Here is a 21,769-nt window from a genome sequence, read left to right on the forward strand (position 1 = left end):
AAATAAATTCAACAAGAACTTCAATCAGGTGTATATTTGATGGTTGTGTAGTTTCAGTTTGACAGTTTTATAGATACCAGTTTTAAAAAGCAAATGAGAGTTTATTTGTTCTACAACAATTTTAGCTAAAATCCAGCAAGAAGAAATAACCTCCTTTTTATTTAAGTTGATGTGCCAGAATAGTAGAGATGCTTCTTAAAAAGTCCATATGTTGATGATATGATCTCTTTTAGTGTGCACAAGAGGGTCAACAACCTCATTTTGGCTAATAAGATTAGTTGATAATGATTAACACCTCCCATGCTCAGCATGGCATGAATTTATAGTGAGCAAAGAAGCACTTAAGATAATTAAAATTAAGCCAGGCTTGATGCATGTAAACAAGTCAGAGAAATTTGTATTTTATGAGAAAATAGGAAGAAGAGCAGACAATAAGTAATCCAAGGAATGATTGAATGTTATTTCTATCATGGTTTGCTTTTCAGGGCTACTTTTTGCTATTTATAAGGTGTCTTGTTGGTCTGATATTTAAAAAAATACTAATAATCAAGTTCCCTTGTCTAAATTGCACAGCATTTGACAAATCGGGAAAGAATCTAGGCATAAGAGCAAATTGAGTTGGTTAGTAGCAGTGATCGACAGCCAAATAAATCTTCTTTGACAAACTTCTCCAATAACTTGATGTTCTGACTCCTGTGTTTAGGTGAGTGTAGCAGTGGCATCTGTGATGAGGCAGCCTGCATCAACAGTGGCACCTGTACTGCAAGCAAAGCAGACTCTTATATTTGCCTTTGTCCTCTTGGATTTAAAGGTCACCATTGCGAGGAAGGTGAGTGGATACTGGGATGTCTCTGTTTCTTTTGTGTGTTATTTAGTGTTCGATGTGTTTTTTCACTTAGAGACACCCGAGGAGGTCTCATAGTTTACACTGACAGAAGAGAATACTTGTTACTTTATCTTTTTAAAGTCAGGTACTGAAACCTTTCCCTTACTGCTTTGGAGCCACATCCAGCTCCTATATAATCTGTTATTTTCAAACCTCTTTGCTTATTTAAGCTAGCTGTACTTAAGCATCTTGAAATTCCTATTCAGAAGTTAAAATAATGTGCCACTCCGCAGCTGCACATTAATCCTAAAAAAACACCCACCTTTCTCCTAAAACCAGTGTCACTTGTATATTTTGAAATGTAAAGGACATAATGTCAATTGCCTGCTAATATCAGAGATACAAGTAGTAAAATACATCTGGTGTTATTTTTTATGCTGTAGAAATTTTCATGCTACCACCCACTGTGTGCATGCTTGCTACTTTGAAAGGCACTATTCTGAGTCACTAAAGAAAAGGTACAAAATGCTTTACAGTACAAATACATCCCTGAAAAAGGAAGAGATTAACTAGTATTGGGTAGGATTATAAAATATTTTTAATTTAGATGAAAAAAAATCAGGTTGTTTTGCTAATCATTAGCTTAAGTACTTAACACAAGGAACAGACACGGGTTGGTAAGAGTCAATCCTTTATGTTTGAGCCTCAAGTGACCTGCTTGTGATTTCTGGATTTCCAGCACTCACCTTGGCCATACCTCAGTTCAACGAATCCTTAAGATCATTTGCTAGCACACCCTGGCCCTTGGAACCACAGAATTACCTTTCCTTCATGGAGTTTGAGCTGACATTTCGTCCAGATTTAGAGACTGGTGTCCTTTTGTACAGCTATGACACAGACAGCAAGGACTTCCTCTCCATCACCCTGGTGGCTGGCTACGTGGAGTTCAGGTTTGACTGCGGCTCAGGAACAGCTGTGATCAGGTAAATGCGTGATTAACACCTCCCAAAGCTGGTGTTTGCTTCCCAGCAGTGCCACGGTGCTCATCCAGCAGAGGAGGGGGCTGGAAAGGGTCACAGCCTTCGATGAGGTGTGTGAGCCCCTTGGTCTCTTGTGCCTGCTTCTGAGGAAGCACAGGAGCACTATTAAGCACAATAATTTTGGTCAAGGGGACAGGATTTTTTTCCTACGTCAGTGTATTTCAAAGCTTTATGCTTTGTCTTACTGCAGATGTTACAGTTGTGGCTGTATGGTATTGCAGTAATTCCCTTCTTGCCCCCACGACACTGTTAGGGGATCTGTAAATATTTTATGCATATACTTTCTAGCCACAGGATTTCACAATATTGGCACTTACGTGAGCATCCTCCTTTCTGGTTTCCAGTTCCAAGCAGGAGTGCTGGGCTTGAGGTGGCACAAGAAGATACACCTCCAGGTCCCTCCACTTCTTCATAGTGCTGTTTTTGAGGGACCTGGGGCTAGTATCCAATTTATACAATGTAAGCTGTCTAAAACATAAATATGTGGTTTAACCTGGTCACCAAGGTTCCCAGACAGACCTTCTGTGAGTGACTCATTGCATCCTAAAATTAATGTCCAGGAGGATGGAAGCAATGAACTGCCTCAAAACCACTGCTCTCTCTCCCTGTGTAACTGAGTGCCCAGTCACTGGGCAGCTGTTCCTGGGCTTTCTGAAAAGGCACTGGGCTGAACAGAGACACTGGGTATCTTGGATATGGCCCAGGAGGCTGCCAGTTTGACCAGGCTGACCTGATATTTAGAAATTATCTATATAAAGCTTGAGCAAAATGAGTACACTGTCTGCAAGTCTTGCATACCAATGATTCCTGTGGATGGGCATCAGGAATTTTGACTATACTGTGATTAGGGAAAATGCACTGATTTTGCAATGAATGAGGACTCAAGCAAACAAACCCATTCAGTTTTGCAGACAAAATTAAATATGAAATATAAAGGGAGCAAATGCAAAATAATGCACAAGCCTAACAATGCACAGCTGTGGAAAAACAGTGTTGTCAGACAGAGAAAAATCCTGGAGTCATCATGGGTAGCTCTGTGGAAGCAACAGCAAACTGTTTAGAGACAAACACAGAAACCTAAGTACAATGCAGGGAATTATTAGGAATGGAATAAGGAAGAATGTCTCTGCTGAAGGCCACAATGCACCCTGTCTTGAAAACTTGCTACTATTCTGGTCACATAATTTCAAAAGAAATTTGTAAAATTAAGAAGGAGGAGTGGTTTTGACATCCAGGAGAGGGAATGAAACATCTTCCACAAAACTCTTCCACAGCAGGACCTTTCAGCCTGGAAAAGAAAGAGTTTGGTGGAAGTATGATAGAAGTTTTAAAATAGTGAACGGCATGGAGATTAATGAGTATTCTGTATTTTTTCAATGTGCAAAGAAAATAAGGAACCAAAGAAATAAGACTTTTTTTCTTTGGGTTTGGGGTTTGGTTTTTTTTTTTTAAGAGGAATACATAAATAAGTTGTGGAAACTAATCATCACAGCAAGTTACAGATGCCAAAACTATAAATAGGTTTAAAAAAATTGGACAAATTTGAAGAAAGCTCCATTGAGGGAGATCAAACGCAGTTGTACGGATGCAGCCTCTGACTCAGGAAATTGCTAAATGACAAGTTGCCAGAAGCTGAGAGGATATATCAAGGGAAGAATCACTTCATACTTGCCCTATTCCATTCTCTTGCTGAAAACTGGCAGAAATAGCTAATTTTGGAGACCTTTTCTCCAATTCAGAATAGCCCTTCTTACAACAGCCTTCAATCTTTACTGATTGCAGCCTTCTAATTCCTGTTACTGGCAACTATAAAATATTAAAGTAGAATTGTTTTTTTTCTTCCAAGAATATTGTAGCACTTCAAAACACTTTGTACTAAAGTTTAACTGATATGTAGGGTTATGAAATGTAGAGAGAGCCACAGGCATATGCCTGGGAGTAGAAACTGCCCCTTCCTGCTGGAAAGCAGAAGAGCAAGCTGGATGGCAGCTACTGCCTGAGCTACATGCACTGGAGGAAAAGAGTGTGGTGAGGTAGCTGAGGAATGGATGAGACTCAGGAGAGCATCAGGATTCAGTGAAAGTTGTCAGGCTGTCCTGTTAGCTCTTTTTCTAGATAAAATGTGCAACTCGCACCCTGTCATCAGCTCTGTCAGTGATTAAATAAGACGAATAGATTCCCTGTTTTTCATGTCTGCCTGGTCAATGTCCACTTAAAAGTGCATCTTAATCCTACTATGTCATGCCTACACTGTGTATGTTACAGGGGTATAGCTCTGGTCATCCTGATACCTTTGCCATAGGACCACCAGGCTGTTAGATTTTATATTATAATCAGAACACAGCCATAATAACTTTATAATTAGGATGAGGCAAGCTTATTTGTGTGCGTCAGCAGCGGTAGTAGGAGAGCTGATGCTGGTGAAGGTTGTGATTTCCTGGTGTATCCCAGGATGGAAGCAGCACAGTGCGCTCTGGGGGCCCACAGGCACAAGGGATGCAGAACCTGAGCACTGTCTGAGAGGAGAAGCTCTTGAGAGTTCCCTTGGCCAAGCAGGATCAAGATCTTCATGATCTGGTATATTTTTTAAGCTTTGGTTTACATGGGAAAAAGTAACCCCACAGCACATGAACAGCCAGCAGTGTTCAAACATCAGAAGAAAGTACTACCAAACTCATGCAGGTTTCAAAAAGCCCATGATTCTACAAAAGAGCTTGCAGCTGTGAAGTGATGACTCTGCAAGGCTTAATCATCCCTGATTGTAATTAAATCTAGCAAAGCAGGAGGGTTAGCATGATGATGACCTAAGCAAGAGAGGAGATAATGTTTGTATTGCCACTTACTATGTAGCCAAACCTATCTGGTTCCTTTATAGGTATATGTTGACTTCTTCAAGGTGATTAGATTTCCTTAGCTATTGATTTACCCAAGACAGGTAAACCCTAAATGGTGCTACATAAGAAGGAGGACAAGTGATTGGTGTTGCTTGATAATATTTTTAATGGAGGTTTTATGAACCAAGTATCATTCAGAAGTCTTAAGTAATACTGCCAGCATCATTAAAATAGATAAAAATGAGCTTTAAGAAAACTTGAATGATCACAAAAAAACACAACAGAAAGGTTTCAAAACTGATGTTGATTGTTAAGAAAAAAAGAAAATATTATTTTCACATTTTCAAAATTATATACGTTTTTTAATCAGCATTTGAATCACTATTAACTCACTATTTCAGATGACAAATTTTTTTCATTGCAAAATATGGGGTTTTTGTTTTGTTTTGTTTTTAAATGCAAGTATTCTGAAAATACAAAACATTATTTCATCCCCAGAAATTATGTATTTTTTCACTGAAGCTAGGAAGTCTTAGGGGTCCTAGATAACACAGTTCTGATTTTTCCAGCTTGGCCAGTAAATCAAACACAAGTTTCCAGTCCTCCTGGAGGAAAGTCTGCTACATCTTATTTAGACATAAAATGCTTTAACCAGTGTAGTAAAATGGCATTTGAAAACAAGATACAAAGATCTATAGAACTTGTGAAGGGGAATGTGGTTTTGCCCTTCATACAGGCTGCTATTCATATTAGTGCTGTGCCAATAAAGATTGTAAGAACTGTTTAAAAATGCTTCCTTTGAGACTGGTGAATACTTTGCACAAATGGGGATTATTGTTCCTAGCCAAGATCTCATCACATCATTAGGATAATTTTTTAATTACTTCCCTTCTATGTACAGCATCCGGGCTGCACGTGTGTGTGTGTGTGTGTGTGTGTGTGTGTGTGTGTGTGTGTGTGTGTGTGTGTGTGTGTGTGTGTGTGTGTGTGTGTGTGTGTGTGTGTGTGTGTGTGTGTGTGTGTGTGTGTGTGTGTGTGTGTGTCAATGTCAATGTAACAGGATGCATAAATAGAGCTGATAAGCCAACACAAAGTAGTTCTGTTTTAAAAGAGGATGAAGAATGTGGGGCTAGACCAACCGTTAAGTGGGAAGCTTTTCGTGAATTAAGGATGTAGAGCTGAGACAAAAACTCGTTTTTACATGTTATAAATGACTGAGCAGAAAAACTAGCACAGAGGTAGATAAAGTGTGTGATGGTGATAGTGTTTCATTTATAAATAAAACTAGAGTGCTTGTTATTTGCTCTAGAAATATGGTCTTTGCAGAAGATTGTTACTTCCTTATAAGGGAAGAACCACAGTGGCCGATATTTCTTTTTTATTTAGAAAATCATCCCAGGGGACTTGACTTTTTAACATTGCAGAGTATCAGAAAGGCGCAGTGTTACATGCTTGAAAATTTTCTTTCCCTTAAAACAGGAGTGAGGAGCCTGTCAGCCTGGGCCAGTGGCATGAACTGCGAGTGTCCCGCACGGCCAAGAATGGAATCCTGCAGGTGGACACACAGAGGCCAGTGGAAGGGATGGCAGAGGTGAGCTTGTGGCAGACTTGTCTTGAAGGCACCTCTTGGACTGTAAAGTGATTGCATGGTAGACTGCACAGCCTGCTCTCAAAGCTCTTACTACAGGATATACACAAAGCTCTTAAAACAGGATATACTTTAAGGTAACATTTTCTTAGGCCCGGAGTTGGGAATTTGTAAGGTCTTCCCTCTGAGGACAAGGACGCCCATAAAGGCAGGGATCCCACTGGAACCCGATGGTACCTGCTCCTGACATGGGACTGGACTCACATCACATTTTTGTTCTGGCTCACATATCCTCCTGAGGTTCTTCTGTTGGCTCGTGTTGTGACTAGGTCTGTTGAGCAACGTGTGCACTGTGAGAGGTGTAATTTGGGGAAGTATTGTGCTGAAAAGTGTGTGCCCAGTCTTTTTTTACCTCTTGCTGAATATGGTCCTGGAAAGGTAGGCCTGAAGAGAATTGTTTCTTTGTCTTCTTCTTGCTAAAGTAATTTGCAGGCCAGATTAAGTGCTGGAACAGTTAGACAGTTGATGACTTTTTGTTCTTCACTCACCAAGTGATCATTGTGAGTCAAATTTATGATAAAGTGAAACTGTACTTGTACCAAGCAGGATATTCACTCTAAGCCCTTAAATGCCTGCACAGAGATACATTTTCTATCTTGATAAAAGCCAATGTTAGACCTGCTTGGGAAATGTCTGTTACCTAGTGGAGAGTGCAGACAGAAAACCAGACTGCAGATGCCATAGCAAAAAACATCCCATAGCAGAAAAATCCCATAGAAGGCTTTTCAGAAAACTGGGAAACTTTTTTATCAAAACTTTGACTTTTCTTCAAAAATTTAAATAAATTGAAATTCCAGGAATTCCTCTGTCTGAGGAATTGAGTAAGAAACATTTGACTGGAGCACTCAAGACTTCTTTAGATAGGTGGGTTAAGGTGAATACTCCCATTTTTTTCCTCTTAAGTGCTACATTGCAGTGCTCCAGGAGGAGAATGTCTGGGAACCATGAAGGCACAGAAGCTTCTGCAGGACTGGAGTTACACAGTTATTTTGTATTTAGCCTTTAAATGTCTTTCAGTTAACTCCAGGACCCTGAATATTCCTATCAGGTATCCTGAGCAACTGCTTCTGGTAATTGATGCAAACTCAATGTCTCTTTCATTTAGCCCCATATCTTCCAGTAGGTTATCTCTTAGATGTTGGAAATACTGAATGAGTCTCTGTTGCATGAACTTTGCTCTGATTTTAGCTTTATGAACCTAATTCTGGTTACAGATTTACATCAGTGTACCTCTTTGCAAATAAAGCTAGATGTGTCAGAAAACACAATGAGTCCTTTTCTTTTCTTTCTTCCTTCACTATTGCCATTTTGAAATACTTCAGATTTTTCAGCTACTTCTGACAGAGATAGTGTAAAGTCAGTCAAGAGTGTCCCACAATGGCTTTCTTGATTGTACAAAGAAGAGGCATTGAAATAAGCTACATGACAACTCATGTGGGCTAATCTGAAGATAGAAGCATGGTTCCAACTACTCTAATAAAATATTATTCTATGTTTCTTGCAGGGGGCTTTTACACAGATTAAATGCAGCTCTGAAATATTTATTGGTGGAGTCCCTAATTATGATGATGTGAAGAAGAACTCTGGGATCCTCAGACCCTTTAGTGGGAGCATCCAGAAGGTGTGTGCCCAGAGAAATACACTGTGTACAGAATACAAAATACTTTATTTCTGTTGTATCCATGCGTGGTTTTTATGCAAACCTGCCATTATTCAGCTGGTAGTATTCAAAATAATCAAGGATTTCACCTCAGGACCCCACCATGAAGTAGTTAAATTATTATTTCACAATGAGAAGTCTGGCTAGTGCATTCTTGCACCACCATGGAGATGAGAATCATACTGCTTTCCCCTCTTACAGTTTTATATTGAGCACATGAATGGAGGAGATGTTTTCCATTGTTAGCAGACATTAGGGATGATGTTCCCATGTGGTCAGCTCAGCATGAGTGCGGTTTGTAAAGGCCTAGTAAATAATGAAATGAACGTGCAAACTGAACTTATATTTTTCTTTCTAAACATACTTAAAATAACTTGGATAAAGTTGAAAGGTTGGCCCTGAATCCTCACAGTTTTAGAGGAGTGAATTGCATCAAAATGGTGCAAAGAAATAACAAAATAAACCCACAATTTTAATAACAGGTTTTGGGTTTTTTTTAAGGATTTAAAGCTCTACAGTTAACTTGCTCCAGGACAGAAAAATAATTGCAGTTCAGTGTAAATGGTTCAGTCACTCAGTCTGACACTTTTTTACTGCCTTTGTCAGCTGTCCAGCAGAAAGCATGAAGTTCAGGAAAACTGGGAGAGTGAGTGATAGTGATAGGAACAGGTCAGACACGTGAACATCATTGGGAAGGTAGACTTGACTAAACAGTGTGTTTTGGGATGCAAGATAGAGAGCCTGGGAGCAATTAACACAGGTTACCATTACAAAGTGAGGGGTCATACAATTGAGTAAAGGCTCTGATAAGTATTGGGAAATGCAGAGTGTGAGCCTTCATGATGTACTTAGTAAGGTGGATTTGTATTCTCAGAGGCATGAATGGGATGTCAGGGAAGAGTACTGCCTGCTTTTTGGGCACTGGGAACGTCTGGTTGCCTTCTTTACACGTGGTAGGATTTTGGAGAACTATACAGAAATAGAGCTGCAAACATCACCAAGTACTGGAAAATATGCAGTGCACAGAAAGACCTAAACAATATGTTCAGCTTAGTTAGATAAGGCTGAGGAGTGACTTTATTGTGATCTTCTAGTTCCTAGATAGGGATGAGATTTCTTTGGATACGTGGTCCTGGATTTATGCAGAAAAAGACATTATGAGAGACAAGGGCTGGAAACTGAATAGAAGTTTAAAACAAGAGATAAATTTTTATGAGTGGAGGCTTGTTAACCTCTGGAACAAAATTTGTAAAGAAGCTGAAGATACAATGGAGTCTTCCCTGGTCCATTACATGACAGGACTAGATATTTTTTCTGCTGTTAGAGTTGTGTGGTGCTTTATGTAACCTCTTCTCCGGGCTGGATCCCCTAAGGTGCATTGTCCAAGTTATGCAGGAGCCAGAACAGCTATTACCTTTCTCAGTTTTGGCCTTAAAATCTATTGTTTGTTAAGATGTACTTATTTTGATGTAGCTGAGAAGAGATGCTGTGCCTGCATGCAATCTCTCTTTCTGAGATGTCAGCTGAGATTATACAAATGTTGGTTTATTTTGGAGAACATATGCTGCTGACATATTGGAAAAATCCCAGCATTTAGCAGTTCTCTTCCATTTATATACAAACAGTTTTGTGAAGTCATTATTTATGTTTTCCATTCATCTTAACTCGAGCTTCTTTCAGGCAAGATGAGATACTAGAAAGCAATAGAAAATATGAAAACAAGCTGTTCTGCTTAGTATTTCTGTTGTCAACACTCATCTCCTGGAGGGTTTTCTAATCTCAGAAATGCTTTTCTTCAGCAGCACTCATCTAATTTTACCATCCCAGCTCACAGTGCAGCTACAACCAGTGTTGCACCAGTGTTCAGGCAAGGGCCTGGTAAATTCCACACAGCTTCACCCCTTATAGGGGCTGCCTAAGGCTGTTTCCCAAGACACAAAAGAGATTAATCTCCAGGGGGATCAGGAGGAGCAAAAGTATGAGTTGGACCTCTGTAAGTGGAAAATACACAAGAATAGAGTTTGGGATAAGTTTTGAGAGTTACATTTGAATGAAGTCTTTCAGAGGAATCATCTAACTAGCAGTAGGATACTCTGGATTTGGAAGTTTTAACGTTGTCTTTTCACACCTGTTTTTTTTCCTTTTTTTAACATATAGATTATCTTGAATGACCGGACAATTGATGTGAAACAGGATTTCAGTTTTGGAATCAACCTGGTAAATGCTGTCCACCCCTGTGTGACCTCACCGTGTGCCAATGGAGGCACCTGCGTTCCCAAGAAGGACAGCTACGAGTGTGACTGTCCCCTGGGCTTCGATGGGCAGCATTGCCAAAAAGGTAACAATGGCTGGATATCCACCCAGGGATCAGGAGCTGATCACAAAAATCAGGAAGATTTAGCACCTGCAACTACTGCTGTACACATGCCTTTAAATAGAAACCCTGGAGGCCAGAGCGCCCCTTTCATCTGTGCACTTTCCATGTATCTAGGGAAGAATTTGTTTTGTTATTTAGGAATGTGGTAACTGTTATCCCAGCATGGGGCTAGGATCCACAGATAGCAACCTGGTATCTGGTTGCTTGTGGTGAACAGCACTGAACACTCACACTTGGTACACGTCCCACATTGTGCAGTGCTGTGCAAACGGGGAATTCCTGCCAGGGTCCTCCAGCCAGCAGTTGAAGCATGAGCATGGATAACCCTTGTAATTTTATCTACCCCACAGCTGACAGCAAATGCTGCTCTCACACACAGAAGGGTCTGCTCCTGTTCTAGGCACTGACTGCTCTGATGGAGATTGCACCATCTGCACAGATCCTGCCTTGGTGGGGCGAAGGAGACCACCAAGGAGAAAACTCATCCGTGTGCACATTATTCTCTTTTCTTCAGAGCCACTGTAATAGTTCAAACCTTAGATTCAGGAAAGGGATGAGATTGCAAGAAAAGCATTTAAAAACTGTGCTTTGGGTTATTCCACTAGATGGAGTCGTTTCCCTTCTGACAAGCTTGATCTTAAAAAATTCCTGAGGGGAAGTTTTGTAATGTAACAGTAAACTCGGTTCAAAAGAGCTGGCTGACATTATTGTCTTCACCCACTGCTTCATTTCTCACAGTCATAAACTTCAAAGTTAAATGTAGTGGTTTTGGTTAAATTGCAATGAATATATTGGCCTTTTTTTCAAAACAGACAATATCTTAGAACAAAAGCATTATAATAAAGTGCAATGCAAGAAACCGCTTTGCTTACGTTGTTGTGGTCTAACTAAGTGCTGAAACAACGTCATTTATCCTGGCTTTTCTGTGGGGAGGCAGGAGAATTGGGATTTTGACTTTCTAGGCATGTGCAGGGTGCTAAATTCCTGACTTCGAGATGGTATCTGCAGCAGTACCAACACAAGTCCCAGGGCAGACATTCAAGGGAATCCTTTGCAGCTGGGTGTGTGACTGCCTGCCCTTGGTGGGCAGTGCTGGGGCTGCAGCTCCTCGCCTCTGCTCAGCTCCTGGCCTGCGCTGAGCCTGGGGAGCAGTGTCTGAGCCCGTGGTACCAGCAGTGGTGCCACTTGGCTGGCATCCTCCCTGTTGTCACCTCAGTGGATGTCCAGGCTTTCAGAGACAGTCTGAAGCACTTTTGCCTGTAATTTTTTTTAGCCAGATCCTTGGTGCTGCTTTGTATGTGAATCTTCATTAATTTTTAAGGGTGTCCAAAAGCATAAGCCACCTGGTTTCTGTTCCTGATACCTGTGGCTCCTATTCAGGTGCAGCTCAACCTCTCTGAGCTCGTGCAGCCTCATATGCCCAAAAAATTTAAGGGTTTTCTGATAGATGTGCATAGAGCATGGAGTTGCTCCTGAACCTCAGTCCATGACAGCCTTGATGAGAACCACCTGAAACAGATTCCTCAAAATAATCCTTACCTGTGTCTCTATTGGGGTGTAGACATTCTTAAGGTGAGATGCACATCTGTGTCATTTCTGTTTCACAACAGGCTTTTGGTTAGTGCACTCAGAAGGTATGTGAGGTGAAGATGCTGTCTCCATCCTTCTTGGTGGTAGGCTGCTGTAAAAAACCCTAAAAAGCAAAGTGCTTTTGAGGGAGCTCACCTCATTCTTCAAAATTACACACACCACTTAAAAACTCAAGTAATGCTGGTATGAGGTATATGAGATATTGATTCATATTGTAATGGATCATTAGCTGAAGATTCAATAGAGTTTTTGCTGGCATTGCTAGGTTTTATATCTTCTGTCCAAGCTGGGGAGTGCTAAAGATATTTTTATACTTCAACTGTAAGATGGAATAGAGCAGCAAACTCTTGTTTTCCTTTGGCTAGAACTGATCCCTGGGTAAAACCTGGTGAGTCACTGAGATTTGAGAAGCAGGACTAGCAGAAGGATTTGCTGCTGGTCCCACCTGTCTGTCCCTTTGTGTGTTTTGAGCAGACAAATATAGATACTTGGAGCAAACCAATTATGAAAACAGTACTACCTTCACAGGTGATTGTAGTCACTTATGCAAATGGTAGGTGGGAGATTACACATCTGTAGAATAGTGGGCATGAAACTGGGCTAAAGGAGATTTTTGTGCTTTAGAATAATAAACCCAGAATGTTCTTGTTTTGTTTTGTGCTGACTCACTGCAGAGTGTGGAAGTTACTGCCTGAACAGTAAGTACTGTAAATTATGTGAAAACTGCTCTGTCATTGTGTGTTTGTCTGGATGCTGGGTTTCCATTAAGCCTGGCAAGTTTCTGTCATTAAGCCAAAATATTTTCTAAGGTTATATAGTGCTTCCTTAAACATCATGCTGTTGATATTTCAAACTGCATGCAAAGCATTTGCCAAGCTCAGAACAGTGGCTATAGAGCTGGTCCCTGTATTTGCAGAGCAAAGGGCCAGGTAGGTGGCTGAGGGTTTTGTGGTGTGACTTCAGGCTGCCCTGCAGTCCAGAGCTCACTCTTGCTTGGCATGAGAGCTTTGGTGCTTGTCTGCCAAATCATGATGAGCAAAGAATGAAGGTGTGTAGTCTTAGATCTCCTTACTGGCTCTGCTCCCTTCCAGCTGCAAAGATCCTGGCTGCATCAAGGTTACTGCTAAAATTTGCTTGTTTTTCTGCACTCAAATTCAGAGAAACAAATGAAGAGCAAGCAGAGGTAAATGCCCATTAAGCTCTTTAGAGGAAATCAGAGTACTCTGGCACAGGCAAAGGTGCTCTGGCATGACATGGGCACCTTCCCCTGCTGAAGGCAAGAGCAGTGGGGCTCCAGTGCAGGATGTGGTGGGGGAACAAGGCCTCCTTTCATGCTCTGCTGCCATCAGCGGCTGTCCAGTGCAGGAAGTGTCAGACCTGGCGAGGAATGTTTGGCCAGTGTAACACAACTTTTTGCAATCTTCCTATGCCTTTGGCAGACTGCAGGCTGGACATGGCCTGTGGTGGTTTCTTTAGACACATTAGGCAGCTTTCCTGATTTCACTATGGATGAAAACAGTCATTCATCACTATCTAAAATTCTCAGTTCTTGACACCTAGAGCTAAATTTCATATTACTGTTTCTGGCTGCCAGACTACACCAATTGTTGCATATCTGTGTCACAGTGAGCTCTAAAAGCACAGCCAGACCCTGTGTTGCGTAAAGAAAGCAAGCATCCTTGCCCTGGAAAGCTTGAAATTTATATAGATGGGATTAGCTGTGGGTTGAAGGGATTATTCCTCAGTAAGAAAATAGGATGAAGGCACCTATTTTAAGTAATTTATACTTATATAATATTAATGCTTATATTAATGCAGCAGTCAGTTATGGGAGATCAGCAACAAACTGTAGGATGTTCACTCAACAAAAAAATCAGTTTGGGCTGGTGCTCACAGCCTGGTGAAGGGCTGTGATACAAGAAGGGCTCTGTATCAGGGATGTTGCATGGTTTATGTCACACAGCTGAGTTATTTTGCCAAAGTCTTCTCTGTGGGCAGCAGTGCACCCACTCCAGTTCTGGCTGCAATGTTTGTCATGGTCCCAGCCATACACCATAGGGGCACCTGGGGCTGTCCCTAGAGAAATGTTGTATGGGGGACACAGAAAAAGACCCTCAAGGCTGCACTGCAGTGTTGAGTGCACCAAAGGGCTCCACAGCCTCTGCCGTGCAGCCTTTAGCATAGTCCCAGCTGTTTTCAGTAGGCTAAAGTGATCTGGGGCCCTGGACTCTGTGACTCCTCCCTGAGACAGCCTGCCCCCCACACTGCACCCCAGGGCTGAGCTCTGGGCAGGCAGCAGCCACTCAGTGCAGTCACAGACCCTGAAACAGAAAACAGGGAGCAGCTCACAGGTTGTGTGTGCTGCCTCAGCCTCCCTTGGCAGGGTGAGAGGTCCCTAATGTGCTCTGCACATTATGGCGCTCTCTTAGCAGCTGGGGAGGAGTTTCTTAGCCTATAAACAAAGGTGGTTAATGCACAGTCTTTGGCAAGAGTGTTGGACCACATAGAGAATCAAGGAATGTAGAAATGGGGGTAAAGAGAAAATTTGCAATGTTTTCCCAATGCTTCGTAATTTTCTGCACTAACGTTTGTAGTGGAGCAATACATTAGGCTCGTGCCATGGAGGCTGTAAGCAGAGGGACTGTCAGCCATTTAAACTCCCTTAACTGCTGCCCCTGCATTTGGGCAAAATCTGGCAGTGCCTGTTGGCAGAGCACTGTGGGTTCAGCTCAGTTCTGTGTCACTGGTGGGTACCTGCCACCGCAGGAGTAAATCAATAAAAGAGTTGTGTCTCTTTTTTTCCTTCCATTTCCAAGTCAGCTACCTGACACTCATCTTCATTTTTTTGTATTTACTTCTCAGCCATTACAGAAGCAATTGAAATCCCACAATTTATTGGTCGCAGTTACCTCACATATGATAATCCAGATATCCTGAAAAGGTAATGTATCTCCTGTGGACCTAAGTATTCTGTTTCTTAAATGTAATAATGTTAGGAGCCTTATGTGAGAGAGAGTAGAATATGTACATGTTTTAAGCTGTACTTATAATATTTCTGACTGTACTTCTGCCATATTTTTAAATTTCAGGGAAAAATACATTTTAAATGCATATCCTTGTGGCTTAGTTTATTATACTTGTGCATCTTGCAGCCTGTCAAGAAATAGCACACCTGTGTCTGGCACAGAGAGGGGCTGGTTTTTCCCTGAGGGCAAAGAACAGCCATACAGGGCTTGTGACTCAAAAGAGACTAAGGACCTTAACTCCTTTTTAACTCCTGCTTTAGCCTAACATTTAGATCCTCAAAGTTACTTTTTTGGCTGCTTTGTATCCTAGAACATCCCCACATTCCAGCAAATGTTGTCTTGTTTCAACAAATTCCTCCATCTACCTTTACTTCAACCACTGAGTAGAGAAGGGTTCACCAGTGTCCTCACCTCCCACCTACTGGGACCTACTGATTTCCCCTTCTTATGCTCCTTCCTCTGCCTTTGAGGGCATCACATCTAATTCTCGAAATCTGCTTCTTGGGCTGGATTTCACACTAGGCTAGAGGAATAAAAGGATTTTCTCCTAATTGTATGGGATTACCTAGCAGCTATTGTGTAGAGAGATGAATTAAATTCCCCTACTCTGAAATGATGGAAATGGGGATGTGAGCCAGAACCCTTCACAGATCAGCAAGTAAATGAGTTGCAGGAGAGTAACCCACCAGGCCAGCAGAGACTAAGTACTGCATCATCTTATGTTTTTTCGAAAGAAGACTGGCACAATTTAGTTTTTTACTATTATTTCCTCCTTCTACATTAAACAGGGTATCAGGAACAAGAACAAACGTGTTCATGAGGTTTAAAACCACAATGAAGGAAGGCCTTTTGATGTGGAGGGGAAACAGTCCCATGCGACCTAACAGTGATTTCATCTCTCTAGGCCTTCAGGAGGGAGCATTAATATTCAGGTAAGCTTTCTCTCCCTTGTTTGTGTAACACACAGGGCTCAAAGGAGTTGCTTCAACACATAGAGTGCACTTGTCCCTTGGCACAGTGTGAGACACTCTCATCCTCAAAGTTTTGTTCAATGATGGATCCCGTTTGCTGTCTGGGAGAGGATGTAAGTTGAAGAGGTGATGTGCTGCAAAATTTGCATCACTCCTGCTTCCCAATTTTTCAAATATCAGGGTGTTGTTGTGATTTTCTGAAAGATTTCTTATGAGGGGATGAATACTCTTGGTAAGCCCCCCACATACCCATCAAACCTGTCTCAGGCAGAGCAGGGTAAGGCTGGCAGGGCTCGAGGACAAACTTTGGTGGTGCCACTGCTCACTGTGGGCTCACTCTTTGCCAGACAGTGCACACAGGGGCAGGGCTTCCACCACCTCAAATCCCCAGACATCCAGCCCTGTGACACACACACGCAGCTGTCACCACACCTTGTTTCTGCCACCATCCACAGAATCATTAATTAAGCAGTAATACTGCTGTCAAAATGGTGAAACTGGGGAGTATTGGGAAATGCTGGGGTCTTGCTCCAGCATCTCTTTCTCCCTTGCAGTCACTTGGGCACACCCTGTGCAAGTTTTTTCATGGTGCTTTTTTGGGAGTCCTGTGTTTTGAAAGCCGTGTGTTTCCTCATGGTGCTCCTTTAGGTTGTGTAAGGCAAATACTGAAACAGCAAACCACAGATGCCATCACTCATGTGGATTATTGTGAGATAGTGTTGGTCATGTGGCAGAGAGCTTATTATTTAAAGTTTTTTGGTTTTTTTTACTTTACTAAACTGGCTGTTTTTTGCTACCAAGAATGTATAGATAAGTTGCACATTTCTATTTAAATTAATTTCTTTTAAGCTTTTTTTTAAATGTGATTTAACAGCGACTAACTTGGCAAAAACTCAAGTTTCCTCATTGATTTATAAACAAGGAACTGACTCTGCAGAAGTGGTGTGTTGTTTAAATGTCTGGAAGGGATTGTCTCTCTAACATGCATGATACTAAGTGGCCACTCTGTTCTGTTTCCAAAACACAGTGCAATTTTCATTAGGTTACTGCTCTTCCTCCGAGATAAAGATAGTAAAAAGCTTTAGACCAAACCAGCTGAATTTTACTGAAATATTTGTACCTTCCACATTCATTTAGGAAGGTGAGAAATTAATCTACCAAAATAAAACCTTCATAAGTAATAACTGCTTACTGAAGGGGAGCATCAAAGAAGATGGTGAAAGGACAAATGCAGAAAAAAAAATCTGAAAAGTTGATCCTCATGATAGATTTTCATCTTTTGAGAGGTGAAGTCAAGAGACTATCGGGGCTGTGAATTTGTCTGAAGAATTTTCCTGCAGTTTAAGTTTAGGTGTCTGTGTTCTGATCCAATTTGAAATCCAAAGCACACTTTTACTTTCCCATTTTCTATGGCCTTATTCCCTGTACAGTGTACTTGCTGCTAAAGGTTCTTTCTGTTGCTCCCTGCTTCTGTCAAAGGTTATTTCACTGTTGTAGTGGGATAGCTGTTGCAGAGGAATTCATAAGGGATATAAATCAAATTTCCGTTATAAAAGGTCTAACATTTTGATGCAACAATCCTGAACACTCAAATCCTCTTGTTGTTTTTGACTTAGACTGGTTTCTGCATCCTGGGTAAAAGGGGGTGCTTGCCTGAGACTCACTTAAAGCCCTGGAGAGGAAACAAATTTAGGGTGACCAGTTCGCACTGGACAGCTCACAGTTTAATGTGCTGTTCTTCAGAACCTCACCCTGGCCATGAGTTCATTCCATGTTCAGTCTTTTTTGGAGAGATGGTGATGTTGGCTTTAATCCCTCCTGCTTTGTACAGGCTAAAGTCCAGCAGCAGCTAGCTCATCCGGAGCACTCAATAGCTCACTGTGCTGTAGCAGCTACTTCTCTTTTGTTAAGGTTGGCCCAAGCTTCAGGGACCCAGAAATTAAGATGCCTGAAGTGTAAACATGATGGGGCCATTATATCTGCTGAGTTATTTTAGTAGAAGCAAGCACAAAGAAATAATTAGAGTGGCAGGCTGAAGCAGCTGCATTTATTAGACTTCACCTTTTCTAACATCATCGGTCTCAACCTTCCCTATATGTCAGACGGTTTGTAGACCAGTTATGGGTTGCATGCTTATTTGCTCTTGCAGAAATTTATTTATTAGCCATATTTGAAACTGTAGATCACTGACCTTCATAGTCCCCTGCTTTGGGGAAGAGTGGCCATGCAGAGACTCTCTTCCTGCTCCCATGGAAAGGTGGTGATGGCACCCACTTTGACTCAGGGAGTTTTCCTGCTTGTCCATGAGACTGACTTTACAAAATAAGAGCACTGCTGCTAGGATTCCACTGATTGCCCCAAAATCCGAGCCAAAAGGGAGTAAGGATGCCTGAGCAGTTTGGCAGGCAGGTCCTTTCAAGGAAGGCAGTAACATTTCAATTTTTTTTAACTGTAGCTACAATTTGGGCAGTGGCATTGCCTCCATCACGGTGAACGGCTCTTTCAGCGACGGCCGGTGGCACAGAGTCAAAGCTGTTCGGTGAGTGGGCAGGCTCCATCTGGGGCACCTGGGTGGCACAGAGCCAGAGCTGTTTGGTGAGTGGGCAGGCTCCATCTGGGGCACCTGGGTGGCACAGAGCCAGAGCTGTTTGGTGAGTGGGCAGGCTCCATCTGGGGGGATCTGGGTGGCACAGAGTCAAAGCTGTTCGGGAGTGGGCAGGCTCCATCTAGGGGTACCTGGGAGCCACCCTGCCATTAAAGATGCTGGTTGGCGTCTCTGGGGGCTGGTGGGGTGTGAATCACTGCGGCTCCATACTCACACCTCACTTAAGAGTGGAGCTGTTAGCACCTTGGCTGTTTCAGGATAGTGTGCACAAGGATTGCTGTGTTTGAGGTGACAGTGCCAGCTCGGCACAGCTCAGGGCAGGCTGCCAAAGTCATGCAGGGTTATTCTGGGGCTGTGACAGACATTCTGTTAAACCCGTACCATTTCGGTCAAGAGTATTTTTCTTTAATGTCTGCATTTTAAAATTCCCTGGTGAGTATTTTGTGGGCTGGCACAAGCATTGGAGCATAGACAGTGTAAACCTAGTTTTTCTATTTGGAGGAGGTGCAGACATCTTGCAGTGTATATATAACTCATATTTATAACTCATTACCTCATGGGAGGCAGCTGTGTCCAGCAGGGAAAGCATACATCCCTCTCTTCATGAGAAGTTGATTCCCTAGAAATCACAGTCCGACATTCAGCACAACTTGTTACCAAATTCAGTGAGACTAGGACCCATCAAGTAGCTTTCCTCTTAATACTGTTATTGACCAAATGTAAAATGGCTCTAGTGAGTAATAAAAGTGCCGAAAAGTAAGTTTTACCATAGCTTGCCCATTTTTCCCTGCTGTTGAAGCTTTTGCTGTTAACTTTTAACATTTGATTCTTAACAATAGGTCAGAATGTGCCCATCCCCTCTGTCCCCTACCTGTCCAATTTGATTATTTTCCAGCACTTTCTGCTCTGAAAATGTGTCCTGCACACTTTGCAGGTCTTTTACATCTATTAAAAAATCCTAAGACCTGAAAAGTCTGGATGGCCTTAGTACACTGTGTCTGTGGGGCTTCCCAGTTCCAAGCCTTCACCATGAACCCAGCTAAGCTCTGAGTTGCTCTGGTCTCCTGGCAAGTGGAAAATGCCTTTGCTCCTCCTCCCTTCTGACTGTAGGCTGGATGAACGAGAGTGGTTTGCTTTTTGTTTCAGGGATGGACAGTCTGGCAAAGTAACCGTGGACGATTATGGTGCCAGGACCGGTAAATCCCCTGGGAAGATGAGGCAGTTAAATATCAATGGAGATCTCTACGTAGGTGGGTGCTAATTATTCGCATTCAGGACACAGATGCAAGGTCAGCTGCAAGACAGGGCTGTCCAGCTCTGTCCAGCTCCTGGTGGAGGTGTCACACAGCAGCCTCCAGTCTGCCACAGCCTGTTTTGTGTGAGGAGGCCTCTCTGAGTGGGATGGGGGAATGGGAATCAGAAGGGATGAGCACTATAGGACACCCTGTGGTACTCCTGGCAGGTACACAGAGAAACAGCAAGAGGCAGCTAGAAACCCCACACCTGGGCACAAGCTGACTCAGCTCTTACTGATGCTACAATTTCTGGAATAAATAATTAGTGTCCTAATTAATTACCTCCTGCTTATCCCCTCTGTAGTTTCAAGTGCTTAAAATCGTTACTTGAAACAATACAGAGCAACCTGTAAATTAAAATTCCCTTCTGAGGGGCACTAGGGATGGCATTGCTGGGTGTGCAGCCTGCCAAGCAGGAGCAGAGGCCCGTGCTGGTGAGGAGGGGTTTCTGAGAGCTGCCTTTCCCGCAGGGGGCATGAAGGAAATCGCCCTGCACACGAACCGGCAGTACCTGCGGGGGCTGGTGGGCTGCATCTCCCACCTCACCCTCTCCACTGACTACCACATCTCGCTGGTGGAGGATGCTGCCAACGGGAAGAACATCAACACGTGTGGGACCAAGTGACAAGAGAGGGCTCCCGGTGCTGAGGACCCGTCGTGTGCGTGCGTGTGCGGCTGAGCGGGAGCCGGCTGACACCGTCCTGTGCAGCCGCACCGTGCTGGCCGCCTGGGAAGGTGACACAGCCAAAGGGAAACCCAAGAACAAGGAAAAAGAAAAAGAACATTTTCCCCCTCTCATTCCCTCTCCTTTCCTGTCCAAATGAAACCAAGCATTTTGTGTATGAACCGTGCCCCCTATCCCTTAAGTGTTTAGTGAGTGCTAAAAGTTGTGCATCCGTGCAAAGGCAAAGTGTGATGTTACGAGTAGCTCAGTGACTGTGCTTTGTGGTCCTTAGGTTATCTTTTGTAGTATCAGAGGAAGCAATCTTGAAACACCTGCAATCATCCCACCCTGCAGTGATACAGTGACTGTGCTGTTTAACAAATACACCATCGGGCAGCATATTCCTGCATTCACATGTGGGTCCTGGAACAAGCAGTTCTCCCTACCACTCTCTGATTTAGCTAAATTATGTTTCATCCTGTGTAGCAGGATAACAGTTACAATGACTGGTTTCAAAATATTGTTGTTTGTTAAGGAGGAAAGTTCTTACAAGTCTACTTTTTTATTACAAGCAACAAAGAAATGAACCAATTTTGTAGAAGTAATTTTATACTTGTCTATTTTTTATAGCAGCAGCAGACCTGCTTAGAAGGCATCACTTTTAACATCTACATGTACTATACAATTAGCTCTTTGCACACTTTCATAAAAATAGAAAAGTGACCTGTGGCTTAATGTCTGTATTATACAGTTTTAATGGGGATATTTGTGAGTTATGACCAGTTTTACATTTGACTCTTTTTGTTCTGTAAATTTTGACAGATTAAAATTGTACATTATGAAGCTTTCCTGTCTTAAACAGATTAAAAGATTAGGAAAAAAAAAAGAGCAAATACTTGCTACTGTGGTATTATAAATTTTTTTTTAAAAAATGAGAAAAGCTATTGCAAGAGACCTTGGTAGGTCACAGTCCTCTTAAAATGTTATGTTTTCTAGGCACTGGACCAGCACTTATGCAACCTTGATTGCCAAAGTATAATTTAAGCAAGTAAACAGAGTGCTGTTGAGACACTGAAAGAGTGGTTCAGAATTTCATAACTTGGAGATTTTTCTTCCTTAATTCTCTGTTCAAAGTGGATGAGCGAGCCTGTGCAAGGGCTGAGGGAGGAAGAGAGACCAGCCATGCAGCAGGGCACCCCACAGCCTGCCACGTGCCTGTGGCAGGGGAGGCAC

At 42.4% G+C, this 21,769-nt stretch overlaps 1 protein-coding gene across 1 annotated transcript in view; it reads left to right on the forward strand.

Moving 5' to 3' along the window:
• EGFLAM (EGF like, fibronectin type III and laminin G domains) overlaps positions 1–21,429 on the forward strand; it is a 74,881-nt gene extending 53,452 nt beyond the window's left edge. Inside the window, exons 15-25 of the mRNA XM_031061144.1 lie at positions 704–829; positions 1,566–1,809; positions 6,180–6,291; positions 7,853–7,969; positions 10,166–10,346; positions 12,650–12,673; positions 14,838–14,916; positions 15,790–15,933; positions 18,428–18,511; positions 19,724–19,827; positions 20,343–21,429. Coding sequence (XP_030917004.1) covers positions 704–829; positions 1,566–1,809; positions 6,180–6,291; positions 7,853–7,969; positions 10,166–10,346; positions 12,650–12,673; positions 14,838–14,916; positions 15,790–15,933; positions 18,428–18,511; positions 19,724–19,827; positions 20,343–20,497 — 1,370 coding nt within the window. The 3' untranslated portion in view covers positions 20,498–21,429. The remainder of the gene's footprint in view (positions 1–703; positions 830–1,565; positions 1,810–6,179; positions 6,292–7,852; positions 7,970–10,165; positions 10,347–12,649; positions 12,674–14,837; positions 14,917–15,789; positions 15,934–18,427; positions 18,512–19,723; positions 19,828–20,342) is intronic.
• The last annotated feature ends 340 nt before the right edge of the window (positions 21,430–21,769 follow it).

This window comes from Geospiza fortis, unplaced genomic scaffold (genome assembly GCF_000277835.1).
Source record: "Geospiza fortis unplaced genomic scaffold, GeoFor_1.0 scaffold163, whole genome shotgun sequence".
NCBI classification, from domain to species: Eukaryota; Metazoa; Chordata; class Aves; order Passeriformes; family Thraupidae; genus Geospiza; species Geospiza fortis.